This window comes from Ursus arctos, unplaced genomic scaffold, assembly GCF_023065955.2.
Source record: "Ursus arctos isolate Adak ecotype North America unplaced genomic scaffold, UrsArc2.0 scaffold_13, whole genome shotgun sequence".
NCBI lineage: Eukaryota > Metazoa > Chordata > Mammalia > Carnivora > Ursidae > Ursus > Ursus arctos.
In genome coordinates, this window is record NW_026622797.1 from 34,926,084 (window position 1) to 34,943,932 (window position 17,849).

Below are 17,849 nucleotides of genomic sequence, written 5' to 3' on the forward strand. Positions count from 1 at the left end.
TTTCAGCTCACAGTTAATTACATACAGTTTTAAAGCAGTCTCCCAGTCAAGAAATAGGCACTGTCTGCATTTCCTGTGAATAGTTATTAGATGAACTTAAAAGATTACTAGGTAATCAAAATTAATGACAGATCTACCAAAACAAAACAAAAACCAAAATAGCATATATTCTTTACTTCCTTCATTTTGTTAGGTCTTCATTGACGTATTTATTTTAGGCAACTTGCTTTGGCTATGGCAGGTGCTGTGGTCACTGGTCACCGGCTCACAGCAGGGAAGGTAGCAAAAGGACAGAAGGATGGACAGAGAAGATGGAAAATGAGACTAGAAAAAGAGCATGGCTAAGTGGACAAAATGAGACATGAGAGCATTCTCAAATCTGAAATTATTTCTTTTCTTGACTCAATTAGTCACAGTATTATGACTGTCAAAGAAGTAGGTAAAAATGACCACGGGGTCTGTAGCAAATTACTTGAGAGAATAACAATGTGTAGATCCCAGTATTTATAGGCTGTTTTTGAAGGTGGAGCCCCGCATATAGCCCTAACATTTTCTTTAGCCTTATTAGTCTATTGTAATTCTTTGATAGATTGCAGCTCAAAAAATATGTTTGGAGCAGTTTGCACCTTGGATATGCATGTTCAGAACAGTCTGATAATAGCGAAATTCGTCTTCAATGTTTATCTTACATTTGGGACCCGAAATAGGGGGCCATCTTCTGCCCCTGCAGAATGGGGTTTGCCTGCACAGTTACGTCAGCTTCACCCCACAGCTCCAGCACCCAAGCAGCTATTGGCGTGGGGGGGCACTGTGCTCATAATCAGCATTAGCTGCCACCTGGTAAATTAACCCATTTCGGTCATGGCCTAGAAAACTGAAGAGCTAGACTTCCAATAGACATAATTATCTTCGATGGTGATTCAAGTATTTTCAATATTCTTTCCCACCCACTAAAAAATATCAGTCCGTCTTTTGTTCTTTTTTTTTTAAAAGTAGGCTTTATACCCAACGTGGGGCTTGAACTCACGACCCTGAGATCAAGAGTCACACACTCCACCGACCAAGCCAGCCAGGTGCCCCATATGACCTTCTTAATAGAAATTATTTTTGGTAAAAGTCAGACCAAGATTTTTCAAAGGAAAAACTAGGGAAAATGTTTAAATTTCTCAAATTATTTTGCATACCATATGCCATTTAATCTTTGTAACCCTTTAAGTAGCCTCCATTTGAATGTAAATAAACTAAACCGCAGAAATTTTAGATGACTTAGTGATACCAATCTGGTATTTTAAGTTGCATTTTCAGGGGCGCCTGGGTGGCTCAGTCTGTTGAGCGTCCAACTGTTGATTTCAGCTCAGGTCATGATCTCAGAGTCGTGAGACTGAACCCTGCGTTGGGCTCCATGCTGGGAGTGGAGCCTGCTTAAGATTCTCTCTCTCCCTCTGTCCCCACCAACCACACGCATACACCATCTAAAAAAAAAAAAAAATTAAATAAATAAATAAATGGCACCTTCAAACCCTAAATACGCATACTCTAAATACTAGAAATCTAATTATTTCAGTCACTGCTTAGTGTGATCAAGGATATTGCTGCTTGCAAGGGAGCGAAGTGTTTTCTGCAGTGCTCTGTACTCAACAGCCTAACAGATTCTGGTCTATGGTCCATTAGAAGAAAAAGAGAGAACGGGTGAGTTTTAGCATGTGGTTCCCAGGATGGCTTTGCTGCCTTCACATTTTATTTGATGAACTAAAATAATGAAACTATTTTTAGGACTTAGTTTGGTTTTTTGCTGCTACATCAGTCTCACACTGACTACCAACCCAGCGGTCTTATTGATACAGTCATCGCGTTTGGCCTGGGCTTGCAGCTCTGAACATAAAATGGAGACTGTGGTCCTACACTGCTTCAGAGCTTCAGTTCACAGAAACACACAGTCTGGTTGCATCAAAACAGGAGTAATTCTGTTGCAGCAGAATCTACTGCGATTGTATAGCTAGGACCATACAGTGGAATTTCATACTTCTCCTCTTAGATAGTCACACAAAAATTCTATCTTCAGATTAGGTGGTTGGTCAAAGGAATGCTTATATCTCACATATGCATTTAACTCTAATTTTGCTGTCTGGTTTCAGAAAGGAGGAAAAACCCATTTGAGAAAGGAGAAAAGAACTCTTTGGGCAATACTTACTTTTTGATTGTGTTAGTTCTTTTTTTTTTTTAATTAATTAAGTAGGGTCCGTGCCCACCATGGAGCCCAATGCAGGGCTTGAGCTCACAGCCCTGAGATCAAGACCTGGGAGGAGATCAAATGTCAGTGTGGTTGTGTGTCCCAACTGTGCTAGTTGTTCTTAAGCAGATTGTTAATCATCTCCTCTCTTCTTTTAAGTACGGTTTTCCTATAGTTTTGTTTATGTCGATGGCTCTTAACAAAATGATAACATGTTTCCAAAAAGCCAACGGATTTGGAACTCTTTCTCCTTATGTTTATATTAGGCTTTATTTTAAAGGCAAGTTAGACTGCTTCAAATAAAACAACTCCAAGCTTCGAAGAAACAGTTAAGAAGGCAGAGACAAGCAGAAATACCCCTTCACTAACACTCACACGGTTGCCATGGACCTGCATAAGCAATGGGAGAACACAGAGGCTAACTGGCACAAGGAAAAGATGGAATTACTGGACCAGTTTGACAATGAAAGGAAGGAATGGGAGAGTCAATGGAAAATCATGCAGAAGAAGATAGAAGAGGTACAAACTGATTTGTTTTGAATACACTGAAACTGAAAGCTCAGAATGAAAATCCTGTTGTGTTGTATTGGAAACTATTTCTGCTTTCCGTATTCTACCTAAGAGATACGTATCGTGTCTCAATGCCATTTACTAGACCAAAAATAGCAGAACCTTATCCAGTGGTATTGAAGGGACTAGGCTTTTTTTTTTTTTTTAATAACCCCGCATGAAAATTGAAACTTAAAACATCATTCTAAAGGGTAGCAATATAGTATTTTCTGACTAAAGTGCCTTGGTATCAAAAGTGAGTTTTGTTTTTTTTTTAATTTTGCATGAGTGTTCAAGCACAAGGTCCAGGAGGAAAATGTAAGAAAAACATAATTGGTGGAACATCTATTAGCAAAATTACAATCGGGCATTAAAATACAGATTTTTCCTGAAGCAATTTATGAATCATGTCGACTAAAGGAAATCACATATTAGATCGTTCAGTATAGTCCAAAGGAGTGTCATTTTTCAAAGTGACGGTGGACATGATATTTATTCTGGCAGACTGTACCACATTTATTGGCACATTTTAGGAAAGGGGTTATGAAAAACAACGTGCCATGACCCTGATACAAATAGTCATTTTATTCCCATTAACCATCCCTCCCCGTTGGCCCTGGAATATTTCCTTTAAGTATTTACATTGATGTATTTTTGAGCTGGTTTCAACTGAAAATTATTTCTACTTATCTTGCCTTCTTCTGGTGACATCCGTGCTGTCATGTGGCTTGTGCACATTGCCAAAGTGATTCTTTTAACAGACTCCTTGGCCTTTATTCACAGGCAATCAAAGCTGGTGCTTTATATGTTTATAGTGTAAATATTTTTCTTATTAACAGCCGTGTAATTGGTTGTGAATAAAATATAAATCAGCACGCTACGAGGAAAAATTTCAAAGAATAACTATTGAACTGTTCCTGTAGCAGAGCTGGGAAGGCAGGCTTGTAGTGTATGGTTCGACTGAAACGAGAATCCAGGGCTCATACCTCTGTAGTTTGGAAAATGTGTTTTGCTTATTCTCTTAACTCCTTAACCCAAAGACTAAGGGCGGATCAACAAGGAAATGTCTAAGTCACATCAGAATCCAAAACTCCAAACAGAAACCTGAAGTCATGGGTCATTGTTTCCCAAAGGTTTGGAAGGCCAGATAATTCTAGTATCCAAGCAAAAAAAATTAAAGGAGTCAGGATTAGACTAGCCAATTGTTAAACCATGTGGCTAAAATAATCTGTCGTCCGGTTAGATATTTTATTGTCAAATAATTATTCTAACAACTCTGTAGATTCTGTCTATGGTAAATATTAACCTTTTCCATTAGCAGGCATTAAATGTATTTTAAACATAGGATGATAGTTTGTAGAAATACTGTTCTTTCTGCATCAAGGAGATAGAGGGCTGTAATATTTTTTCTTCCTCTTGGATAGTAGCCATGGTGCTATTTATGGCTTATAATATACCGCTCCATTATTGGGAGTATGTTTGGATAATGTGCTTACCCAGAATACCCATAGCTGGTCCTCTTTCATACCTGAATCCTAGTATTGTGCTCCCCTTATCATTCTAATACATATTTCTTTTGTACTCCCAGCTTTGTAGCCTATAATTAAATGCCCGTCTTATAGGCTACAAACAAGGGTAGAAAATTTTGAGGAAAACAGGAGGAAAGTATCCTCACATGTCACAGAGAATCAAGACATTTTTTTTAACTAAAATTACACAACACCACTTGAAAAAATTATAACATGCCACAAGCATAATAGACTGTATTTGTTTAACATATATCACTAAGTTGTATATGTTAACTCAGACACAAGTTATTAAGCCATGTACTAGAGAATTGTGGATTCCCAAATGTTCCCATGTGACTTGTTTGCAAGAGATATTTCCCAGTGAGAGGATCCAGGGTTGAGGGTTAAGATGTTAATGATTCCTTGTTCAGCCACTATCCACAATCATTGCATTTGCTACTGCAAAGCCCAGATATACATGCTAAAACCCGGAAGTATTTGGAACCTGGGATAATCCAGATAGAAACCATAGATAGAGTTCTTAGGTTCCTGGGAATTCTTTTTTTTTTTTTTAATCACATTGCAATCTTTTCTGCTTGTCAGCTTTGTTCAAATGATCAGAGAACCATAAACAAGTGCTGGGTATGAAGTAACACAGATTTTCTTATACAAAACAAATTGGTTTTCTATCAATAGCATAGTATTTGCTTAGCCATACCTCACTTAAATCCCAAGAGAATTTAAGATGGTATATAAAATTTTACATAAGGTAAGGTATTTCAAAACAACAAACAAAAAAGATGAGATGAAGACAAGAGGAAGGACCTTATGTGAATTGGATGCAGCAGGTCTATCTTTCTAGTAACTAACATAAAAATTAGCGGATGTGTATTTCTCAATATTCAGAAGACAAAGGCAAACCTGTTTCCCAGGAATAGCACTTTTGTCCCTGATTTCCAAAATAAGGCAATTTTATTTTCCCCCATAGCTCCTTAAAAAGAGGACAGTGTCACCAGCAGCATCCTTATATTTAACATGAATTTTTGAGGGTGACTTCATATAATATCTCTCAAAGTCAGCCCAAATCATAATGCCCACAGTAGCTCAGAATAAGTAATTTTATGAGGACCCAAACAATTGATCCGCAGTTGTAACTGGATGCTATCCTGAGATCATCCAATGATAGATATGTAAGTATCTCTAGAAATATACATACTGTATATACTTCAGGCACCAACTATGCATAGTGCTTCTCTCTGAGATTTGGGTAAATATTGAACAGCAATAAATCTGTTATTATACTCCTTGGATAATAGATGTGGTGTAAATATAGGTTGTGGCCATAAAATCTAGTCATTTGCTTTAATAGTTATCCGACAGACTCCTTTGAAATTTGCCAAGCTTTCCCACAGCTCAAGCCTAAAAAGAAAGGCCTCTTACTTCCTCTATTTAGGGGTGAGTTGTGTGAGTGCCTGCAGGTTAAACTAAGATCTCATCAAGAAATAATTTGGGATCTATTAACATAGACTAATTCTATTAGACTAAACATAGACTAAGTCTATTAACATAGACTAATAAATGATGGAAGCCTTAGAGTCTAATATCACATAGGACAGGGTCACATTTGTTTTAATCAGTATGAGAAATCCTTTTTGAAAAAAAAATCTGTTCTTAAAAAAAAAATTTCAGTAATACCTAGCCATACCTCAATAACACCAGCCTAACTTCCAAAGGAAACATCCTTTGGTTGCACAATGTCCACTTGGGGAGTGGAGTGAACCGGCCTACTGTATGATATTGTCATCTATTGAGACACTTCAGTGTGGGCATGCAAGTGGAATCATGTATTTGTTTAAACATCACTTTAATGTCAGTTAAACTCTTGCTTTTCTCTGAAAGTCATTAGAGAGCATGACCAGTAATTGATTCAGGACATTCCAACTTGGTAACAGTGCTTCTGCATCATCGTGACATGTTTCTACAGAAGCAGGCTTATTTTGGTTTTGAATGAATTTGATTTCTACACAGAGGTATAGAAATAGCCATCCATAGTTTGACCTACTAAGCGCAGTCCTTATGGCTCAGCAGAGTTGTTCCAGCTGATCAGATTTTAGAAGCACTAGCAGAGGTATGAGCATTAATACCTCAGGGTAGTTAGTGCATCATGATATGGCAAAGAGAACTCCAAACAGTGTGCTTAGTATCAGAAATATTGGCAAGGTAAGTTAGGGGGAGAAAAAGTGTTATCTTTGTTTTCTTTGCAGCTTTGCCAAGAAGTAAAGCTTCGGAGGAAAATCAACATGAATGAACGTGCCAAGATCATCAGTCATGATCGCGAGAAAGCAATTCAAGATCAAGTGCTGGAATCTTCTCCAAATTACCCCAATTCAGGACGATGTGAATTTACAGGGATGAATCACAGGGATGGTCGGGAAAAAGAAAATAACACAGAGCAAAGCTTACTCTGTGAAGGAAATCAAATGTGTAAAGAACCAAAAGCAACAAAAAAATCGAAAGTAGGGTTTACGGATCCTTTGGCCATAAATAACCAAAAAGAATGTGAGGCCTGCCCTGGTCTGAGGACTTCGAGGGAAGAGAGCAGGAGCTGCTCTGGGGCCCTCAACTTGGTAAGTAAGATTGTGGTTGGCCTAGAACTGTTTCTAAAGAAATATTTACATTTCAAAGTGCTAACATGTTGTTGTTTCTATGTACAAAGGCTCTTGAAGAACTTGCCAAAGTTAGTGAAGAATTATGCAGCTTTCAAGAGGAAATCCGAAAGCGGTCTAACCACAGAAGGTGGGCTGGTACATCTATGATTATTTTATATCAGAAAATCAAGAGAAGTATTATTTTCAGTGAATGAATCCAAACTGCCTCCTCTTTATCCTTGGTTAGTGCCAATAACAATGAGTTATTAAAATCTGTTATCTTAGATAGGGAGAAAGACTTTAATTGAATATTTCCTTGTTTACTAATTCTTCAACCAAATCTCATTCTCTCCATCATTTGTGAGGAATGCCGTCATCTTTTTGTGTGTGGTTAAGGTACACTCTCCAGAATAAAGTAACAAGTACCTTCTAGTGGAGTTCTTTTTCATTTTGAGTGTTTGGCCAGTGGACGAGTACACAGCAGGGCTAATCCAGTTCAATGTATCTTAAAATTTAACAATGTGGAGTTTTCATTATATAATGATGTTCTACTGAAGTATTTTGTACCTAAGAGTCATTTATTTCTCTACATATTTTATGTATATAATGGAAGCATAGATAATTCTCAGAATAACATATTGTAAATACGTTTGCACATACATACAATGATATCTTAAAATGTTGTTTCAGTTTAGAAGCACCTATATAATTGTAAAAGTAAGTTTTCACCAAATTAAAAACTAAAAATAAATTGGGATTCTCTACAAGGTAGGTAAAGATGGACTGTTCTAGGATCAACATTTATCTCCTAGTGAGGGAGTATGTTCCTCTTAGAAACAGCAGCAGTGTGTACCCTTATTTCTCTTTAGCTCTTAGGAAACTCAGAAAGAATTTTTGTATTGACTTACAATAGACTTCTTTATTCAACCGTATTTTATACATAATTTCCCCCTCCAACTGCCCATTTTTCTTTTCCTACCATTCTCTATTATTATTTATCTACACTTTATTGTATTCTATCTTGTAACATTTTACAAGCTGAATATGATTTATATTTATATAAAGATGATTTATATTTATGACTATGATAACGATGATTTATATTTATCAGTATGATCAATTTAACTTGTGAATTTATATTGTTGCTTTATTTAGGTTTTTTGTTTTGATTAAACTTAGAAAAGTTTACTTTTCTTGCCAATTACAATTTCTTGCCAAAAGTTAATTTGCCAATTTTCTTTTACAAACCACACCTGGTATAAAGTTTTCCTTACTACTCCATACACTTTAGAAAAAATTTCAAAATCCTTAGTATGTAATTAAATACATTACAATTTAACCGAATGTTTCTGTCATTCTCCCCACTCTGCTTTATGGTCCAGCCATGTCAAAGTACTCTCTATTCCTTTAAGAGCCACACTATTTTTATGGTGAATCACTTTGCCTATATGCCTTTTACTCATCCCAAAAAAATTCTTACTTTTGTTTCAAGCCCAAATGACACCTTCCATTTGGTATTACTCATGTTTCACTGAGCTTGTATTCAGATTTCTGTCTCACTTCTTACCTTAGAATGTCAATTCAAATTCAAGAGAAGGAAGTTGAACTCCCATGACATAATGAGTAGGAATTCAGTAGGTAGAGTAGAGGTGAGGAAATGGTAGGAGAGAACCTGTAGAAATGGGAATGCCAATAAGCAGACATCCAAGACACCACACAGTCTAGTGTGGGTGTAAGAATATAATGGAAAGATAGTGTGGGTCAGAGCATGTAGACCGTGAATGCAACACCGAGAAGTGGGCTTTATCCTACAGGAAGAAGGACTTGGAGGTTTTGACTAGAGAATTGATATGAAAATGCTATTTGAGGAAGTTGGGAGTCCTTTTCTTATTGTAGAAATTCATTGCTTAAGCCATGGTTTCTTTTGAGAACTTGTCCTAAATAAAATCATCACCAATGTATTGTGTTTTATAATTGTTTAGGATGAAGTCAGATTCTTTTCTTCAGGAAATGCCAAATGTGATTAATATGCCTCACAGAGACCACATGAGCAAGGATGGCCAGGGCATTCTTCCCATCAATTTAGAAAAAGAAACACAGAAAAATAGAAAGGATCTAAGCACCAGCGTGCTCCAAAGTAATTCTATGAAAAAACATGAACTTGATACAATTGATCTGCAAAGAAATGAAATTCCACCACTTCCTCCTCCAAGAAGCACATCTCGAAATTTTCCCAGCTCATATTCTGAACAAGCTCATGAAAGTTTGAAGGAAGGTTTAAACCACAACAGCCAGGTGGCCCAGGAGGATCAGGGTGACAGGAACTGCAGTCCTCATTGCCTTTCGAGGCACAATGAGATGTCTATGCTGTGTCTAAATGAAGGGAAGACTTTGAAAGATGGTATCATGTTTCCTTCGTTGGCGCCCAAAGCCAAAATAGATAACAAGCCCCCAGGTAATGAAAACACCGGACTTAGCATGTGGTCATATGACACTGGGATCAGTGCAAAAAGTAGCTCCTCTCCATCGTGGTTTCGGAAAACCTGCGCAACTCCCAGTCAGCCGCAGTGTGAAGAGTTTCCAGATCACCCTACTAAGTCTCGCCCCGATCTTCATATAAGCAGTGACTATAGCTCCTCCGTGACAGAGAGCAGTAGCCCACTTAAAAGTTTCAGTTGTGGCGTTAAGAGGACAACTAGGAATGAAAAACTGGCAGCAAAGACGGATGAATTTAACAGAATTGTATTTAGAACAGATAGAAATTGTCGGGCAATACAGCAAAACCAAAGCTATTCAGAATCATCTGAAGATCTTAAGCCCTGTGATACCTTAATTCCGCATACAGGTAACATATCAGAAAATGACAGTGCGTCTGATATTCTGAAAACCAGTGCCCACGTGCCTGTGCCCAGAGAAAAGGTGCCTGACAATCCCACCAAAATACCCACAACAGGCCTCCTCAGACAAATGCAGGAACACATGAGCCCCAGCAGTTATCGGAGTATGCTCCAAGAGCATGACTGGAGACCCAGTAATTTGTCTGGCCGGCCAAGATCAGCTGATCCAAAGTCAAATTATGGTGTTGTGGAAAAGCTGCTGAAAACCTATGAGACATCAACAGGGTCTGCGTTGCAAAACTCTAAATGCTTCCAGGATAACTGGACCAGATGTAATTCTGCGGTCAGCGGTGGGCCCGCATTAAGTCAGTATTTAGAAGTACTTCCGCTAGAACAAGAGCTTCAGCAAAAGCCAGCTATGTGTGGAGCACAGCAAGTGAAGCGAGGAGTAGATTGGAGAAAGATAACAGAGGTGAGAAAGCAATTAACATATGTCGGTAGAACTGCGTCCATATGTAGCCCTGACTCAGAGTTCAGTCAATTGCCCATTTATATAAATAGAATGTAGGCACATGGTTTGGCATCTTCTTAACTTCTTGACCCTTTATTTGTGAATAAGTGTAAACCTAAGGACTGTAACTCAACAGGAACTTCTTAAAATACAGTTTTTAAGACTGGCAATAGTACATTATAACTTTTTTAAAATTCTGAAATGGGACAACATAAGTAAAATAAATGGACTCAAGAATCTCAAGAAGATTCCAACGTTTGTTGTAAGTTTCTTTCTTGAAAAAACATTCCAAATGTGCATTTATTGGTTTATAGAATTTTATTCTTTTAGCGTTTATATTTTAAAAAGAGTATTGGAAATATTTTAAAAATAATTTCTTACCCTTTTCAGTTGTTGGCTATGATTGGTTCAGTCATTCCAAGCATTTGATTCATGTTCTTTCTCAGGGAATTAGTCACACGGATGTGACTGTGGGTCTAACACATCAAAAAATAATGCCTCATAAAGTTCTCTTATTTGTGGAGCAGAAAGGCAGTACATGGAAATAAAATGATATTAGAGCTTAAAAAATTTTAAGGTCATTCGTATTTGTAAATTCCTAACATGAAAATTGTTATTTTCATATTAGAAAATATTAAATAAACTATTATTCTTTTTTTGTTCCAGTCTGTTTGCAAAAGAATATAGTTTTCATTAGTTAGAGGAGGAAAAGATGTTGAAGAGATTGGTATTTACAACACAGAGCTCTCCAACAATCCCTTTTTATGCATAATTTGCAAAAAGTTACAGGGTGACAGATTGTTATAATGAGCTAGTATTTCAAAAAATCATACTTTTGCAAAATGTAGTGTGTATGCCATATAGTTTTAATCTATGCAGGTAGCCTCCTTCTGATGTAAAAAAATTATTTTTATGTGGCTTTCAAACCCCATAAAAATACCAGTTTTTATCCATTTTACCAGAAACGTTGCCTGTTTGTACAAGGTACAAATAATTATCCTGGTTTTGTATTTCTCCGTTTTTTAGTTGAGTCCATAAATACCTGGGAGGCCCTATAAGCTTCAGATGGCAAATGGAAACACATATAAAAGAACCAGCTAAATATTCATCAGCTACATTTTTGCATTGGTTGATGGTTTGAGAGTGGTCCTCTACCGTAGATTCTTAAGAGTAGTTCTTCATCCCCTCCCCCACCCTGCCACGGGAGCAAATCTAAAAAAATAAGATTCTAAAGAGAGAGAAAGAAATTGCAGGTTACTGTCATGGAATTAGAGGCCACGCTCACTACCATCTCAGATGAAAGAGCACAGGCTCTGTGAAGAAAGTCAATAATAATACTGGTATAAAATGTGTCGTGGAAACTTTTTAATTTTTTTTTAATTGCAACGGTCTAAGAATGTTTTTCTTCCATTAAAATAGAAAGAAAGAAAGAAATGAAAGAAAAGGAAGGGACAGGAAGGAAAGGTTTTGAGTCATCTGATGATGCCCAATATAGATAATGATTCTGTATTAGCAATTACAATGAAGTTATATTTTAAAATATTTTAGTGATAATTTTGAAACTTTTGAGAAATAGTAATAGTGGTTCTTGGTGGGGGAAAAAGATAGCATCAGATAAGTCGTTTGGTGATCTGTGAGCCTTTTGCTTATGACCTCTGAAGTGCCGATAACTTGACATAAAGGGGCACGATTTCTCCTATAAATTATCTTTTTGTTTTTTAATAACACTAAAACACCCTAATATCCCACTAAGAAACATGTAGTTCCCTCATCAAAGTTATCTAACAAAAACTTCTGAATCCTGAATTCATAATTAGCTGTAAAAAGAGATCAGTTGTATTAAAATTTGGCAGTGTGAAAAGATCTGCCAGATTGTCAAATGTCTTATTCCTCATTACAAGTGAGTTGTTTTTGATTCAAGATCACAAATTTAGACAATTACTTTCTTCAGTTATCCATGCTTTTACTGGCTTGTAAATATACTAATATGTTAACCCTGTAGTTGGGATCCATAATATATGTTAAGCCTGTTGTTGGTGCTTGTATGTTAAGATGGATGTCTTCCTCTGTCTCTTAGGAATCCATGGCGGTGAAATCTTCACATGGAAGAGGGTTTTCCCGACCTGCTAGACCAGCAAATCGCCGTCTCCCATCCAGATGGGCCTCGAGATCTCCATCAGCGCCCCCTGCCTTGCGGAGAACTGCCCCCAGCTATAGCATTTCTCTGCGAACCGCAGCATCGATGGTCTGAGTCTCTGGCCTGGATTGCTAGATGACAAAAGTCCTAATTGCCAAACAGAGCATTCCGAGTGTTTACAGCCAATCCTGTCTCTTCTCTGTCTTTCAAGATCCCTGGGACAAACAATTTAAATCTTAACTTCCCATCAGTCTTCAGTGTTTTTAATCTATGGAATAATTATCTTCCTGTATTTTGATTTCTTAGATCAGAATTTTTTAATGCCATCCTCATTAATTTGCCAATATGATTTAAGTTGAAGCAATGTACTATACTGTATATTCTAACTTTCTTGCAAGCAGCAGAAAGCAAGGTTATGTGCATGGCCATGTGTTTGTAGATGCATGTGTTGAAATAGGAAGTATCCTAGTATGTATTTAGATAAGAAAAACGTATGTGCTAGTGTTGACTTTGAAATTATAACATGTATACCTATGTATCTTTCTGTTTATTTAAAATTTTTGAAAATATACAGTACTATTTATATTTTGTATACCTTTTAATAGGTATCCACTTAAGGCTTTTGAGGTACATATATTAACTAACCACTTTCTTGGCCCCAACTACATTGAAAAATAAGAATTATACACATTAATAACATTTCGTAGATTTCTAAATGCAACTCATAAATAGTTTCTTAACCGGTGTAAGAATGGACTAATACCATTGATCTCCTTGTTTACTCTCTTAAATAAATGAAATTGTCACAGCTTTAATAGATCAGGCTTCTAAAGCAAACATAAAATGTTCACAAAATCTTTTGTATATCATTCGGTAGTCTATTATGGCTTTAACTGTGTACTTGATCCCCAGAGCCATATCATAAGACTGCCTTAGAAACAACAGGACTTAAAAATGAACTTATTTTGTCAACTTCAGTAAAAAATAATCCTTAAATAGGATATGAAAAGAAATGCAGTTATGTTGAATTCTACTTTTTTGTTAAATTGTATAGCTTTTATTTGAAGGCATATTTAGAGGTAAGTCATTTCCTTTTTCTTTTTTCTAACTTTTCCCTAAAATTAGTAGGTAAAAAACAAATTCACTTTTTTTTATTAACAAGGAAGGTTAGGAATGATATTTCATTGAGAACTGAATTATAATATATTTCTTATAGTGTGCTACGTAACAAAAGCCTTAAACTAAACTTTGGCATCCATGAGTAGCATAAGGAAGAGAAGTGTGTATTTTGGCCACAATCTGCATCCAGTGAGCACGTAAGATCTATGTTGAGAACTGAAGGAAGTATGAATGTTGAGGTGCTTGGAATTTTACATGGAAGATCTTAGAAGCAACTCTGCTCTCCACTGTCTCTCTATAAAACCAACTTTGGTATTAGATACGAATTTTATTTAAGCTTTTCTTTTCTTACCAGAAAGGTTAAGAAAGTCTTGTGACACAAGTATTCAAAGACCTTCTTCTTATTATATTCTAGCAATTAAGAGAAATTCATTGCATTATACATCATGACCTGAGGTAAAGTAAATGATTTTAAATCCCAGACTGCCTTAAAAGGCTCGAGACTGTTTTGTGCATGGTAATAGATTCATGCTTTCCAATAAGAAGAGTTTATAGGAGTTGAGATGAATTAAACTTCTAGAATATGAAGTTGGAACAGATGATAGGTAAGGGCTATAGATCCACTCTTTTCTGGGATAGTTTGAGAAGAAAAGGTATAAACTCTTCTTTAAATGTTTGATAGAATTTGCCTGCGAAGCCATCTGGTCCTGGACTTCTGTTTGTTGGGAGTGTTCTGGTTACTGATTCAGTTTCTTTTTTGGTAATTGGTCTGTTCAAATTTTCTATTTCTTCCTGTTTCAGTTTTGGTAGGTTGTATGTTTTTAGGAATTTGTCCCTTTCTTTTAGGTTGTCCAGTTTGTTGGCATATAGTTTTTCATAATACTCTCATAATTGTTTCTATTTCTGTGGTGTTTAGATCCACTCTTTTAATTCTTGTTTCTTTCAGGAATATCCTTTTCCATAGGAAACCTATCAGAGAAAAGTAACATAGACACCAAGTGATGTCACTTATATTATATGCTTTTCATCTAGAAGGGTGGGGAGGAAATCAGGAAAGTGATAGCCTGTGGCATACAATGATGGACCCATTGGGAAGGTGCTGCTATGTTACATGGAGAGACTGCCCAAGAATTGGTCAACATACCTGCTCCCCGCCATCACTGTATCCCAGGTAGTCTGATGGGGCTCTATGGTTCCTACCTTTAACTACAAGTCAAAATATTGAGGATTTCTTTTCAAAAATTAGATTCCTGACCTCATCCCATAATTACTAAGGCAGACCTTTCATGGGTACAGAGAGGGATCTGGAGTCTTTAATAAAACAATAACCACAACAACAACAAAAAGAAAGCAAAATATTTGATGATTCAAGAGATTTGGAAGTAGTGACATTGATCGAAGCCCATCTATTTAGATGGGCACCATTGGGTAGTCATGTTACTTCCCTGGGACTTGCTTTTGTTACCTGTAAAATAAAAGGGTTATATTATCAGGCATACAATTTTAAGTCACCTTTTCTATTACCATTTGAATGAAACAGTGAGACACATTTTAACATCTTCCTATGTTGACTAAAATCATAGAATGTTAGAGTTGAAAAAAAAACTTAGTATCTAGTCCAACTCCTTGATTGTAAAGACGAAGAAACTAAAACAAAGATTATTGAAATATTCTGTTTTCTCTTTTAAAATATTTTATAATGTTTTATGGAAAAACCTATCAGGTAAATGGAAATTATCCTTCAAAACTATTTTTTTATGTATTGTGATTTTTAATTGGTAGTTTTTCTACTTTGGATGGGCATTTTCTTCCCAACAACATACCCTTCATTATGCCGTCACTGCTGGATTTAAGACATTTGTAAACATTTCAGAAATGTTTGATTGGAAACACTTGTATTAATAGAAGTTTTGCTGAGCAGACTTTTTGGGGGAAAACTCATATTATTTCAACTGAGGAGTCTGACCTCAGAAAGGAATAAGAACAAGGCAGAAAAAGTGCTTGAGTTTTTGTGCATGTGTGTGTGTGTGTGTGTGTGTGCACGCTTGTGTGTGTGGGCACACACAACCCTTGCACGAGTTCTCTATGTTGCCTTATGACCAAAGCCAAATATAAAAATATGTTAAGTTCTCATAATTCACTTATCAAAAATTAACCTTAACTTTCATTTGTTTTTACATAGACAATTAAGATGATTAGATATTTTGATGCATGATTTACCTCTAAAGAGAGGATGCAGCCAAACCCCATGTTATCCTGAGAAAATATCTGGACTTAAGAAAAAGAATTTGCTTCCCTGCAGAGATTTTTAAAATTATTTCCAGGCACATTTGCTGACAAGTAACTACTTCATATTAGAATCTCCTTCACTGATTGGAAGTTACCAAATAAAATAGGCATGGAGACACCTGCTGTGGCATGTGTGGACATTGAGAACATTTTGATTTTCCTTCTTTTCTGTAGCAATCTCCAGGAAAGCTGAAAGTTTTATGAAGTCTAAAATCAAATATGTCCATAGTTCGGCCGAGCTTCTCCTAAAATATCTCTACATAATAAAATCTAAAAGCCTGCATGAATTCCTGCACCTGACCATACATAACCCCAAATAGCTTCTCATATCCTGATAACCACTCTGCCCATTTAAACCATTTATTCAATCTGATTAATTTTTGTTTGAGAAAAGGTTACTCCTCTGAAATTTGCCTTTATATGTGAAATTAGTTTAATGAGTTTAGGTAGACTTCGATTTCTGTTATAGTATTATTTTGCTTCAAATTCTGCATGTTTCTTCTTAAGTAGCAAGTATCTTTATTAGAATGTATGACAACGACTTACTTGTTTAATATAGCCCAGAATATGCTCTCAGAAAATGGGCTTCAAAAAGTAAAAAATTAAAACAAACAAAAAGCAAAAGTTGGTGGAGGACAGCTTTCAGGCAAGTGTCTACTCAACATTTGGTACTGGGTAGGAATTTTTCTTATCATTGATAATAATTTTCGTTCCAGTGGGAAAAAAATCAAAAGACTTAAAATCTGATACATATTGCAATGATCTTTTGAATCCAATGTGTATGATTGGCAAATTCTGGAAAAAAAAATTCTGCTTATGGGTAGCTATGCTGGAATCTAGAAATAGAGAAGATTCTAGAATAGGAAGGACCATAAAAGTCGTGCAGAACAATCTCATGCAGAGGGGAGAAAGCCGAAACTCAGAGAGGTCTGTATGACTGCCAGGGTTATAAGGATGGGCACCACGGTGGGCTCCAACACCAGTGTCCTGCCTCCCTGTACACCTGCATGCATTTATGATCTGATGGTTTGATTCCTTGACTTGTTTACTTCTTCCAACAGACTTCAAGGCAGCCCTTGTGATTTCTAATTACAGATGGAAAAATTAAATAACCAAGATAATAAATATTTCTCAAGACAATACTGAGAAATAAATAGGTGGTTCTACAGACTCCTCATTCTGCCTCTTTTCCAAAAAAGAGGAAAAGGAAGCAAAGAGTGAACAGTTCTTTTTCACTTACATTTTATGCATGACAAGTTGTTTGTTTTGATTTCATTGAGAGTTTCTCTTAATTTTGCCTTTCCATCTTCTTAACCGAAGTTCATCATGATTTATATGGTTTCAAAAGATAGTATTAAAGAAGTCATGAAGAAGGCTCACTTTATCAAAATATGTTTCATTTTTTGATGCCTATGCTCTGATATTTATAAATTTTGTTTGTGGGCCAAAATCTTGAAGATAGTAAGTAGCTAGTAAGTAGCCAAAGCAATCCTCATCCATAGTACTAAGTGAGTCCTGATCTCCTCACCCTTCAAAAGAATCACAGAAAATTTTCACACTATATGGCTTAAATGTACTCCAGAATAAATGAGAACATTTCCCTTGGAGCCTGTAGTTATTTCCAATAATCTTACTCCAAATTAAATTGTATCTGCCAATTTCTTTTTGAGGCTTTATTCTCCAATTATTTACTTATGTAATTTTATAAAAATCATTAAACAAATTCAATCTAGCTGTTTGGGAGCTGCAGATTTTTCTTTCTATATAATACCGTTCAGCCTCAAAATAATGCTAAATTATCTAATCTGAACTATGTATGTTAAACTTTGCACAAAATTTCGTGTTATAATAAACCCAGTTAAGAGATTCCCTGAATTAAAGATATCTGGAGTGAAATAGTTAATCCACAATGAACGCCAGAGAACCATTTACAATATTTTTAAAAGAAGTTACATGTTGAAGTAAAAGGGGGCAATAGTTTCTGTATGCTAAAATTCAGGAGGTAAATTATTGGGAATAGA

At 36.1% G+C, this 17,849-nt stretch overlaps 1 protein-coding gene across 3 annotated transcripts in view; it reads left to right on the top strand.

The window, feature by feature from the left end:
• KIAA0408 (KIAA0408 ortholog) overlaps positions 1-17,558 on the top strand; it is a 31,860-nt gene extending 14,302 nt beyond the window's left edge. For 2 of the 3 annotated variants that reach the window (XM_057311060.1, XM_048226181.2), the window contains exons 2-6: positions 2,497-2,749; positions 6,552-6,914; positions 7,004-7,083; positions 8,918-10,244; positions 12,361-17,558. In XM_057311060.1, the coding sequence (XP_057167043.1) occupies positions 2,615-2,749; positions 6,552-6,914; positions 7,004-7,083; positions 8,918-10,244; positions 12,361-12,534 (2,079 nt within the window). In that variant the 5' untranslated portion in view covers positions 2,497-2,614 and the 3' untranslated portion in view covers positions 12,535-17,558. The remainder of the gene's footprint in view (positions 1-2,496; positions 2,750-6,551; positions 6,915-7,003; positions 7,084-8,917; positions 10,245-12,360) is intronic. The other variant, XM_048226182.2, reaches the window with a different exon arrangement.
• Positions 17,559-17,849: the final 291 nt, after the last annotated feature.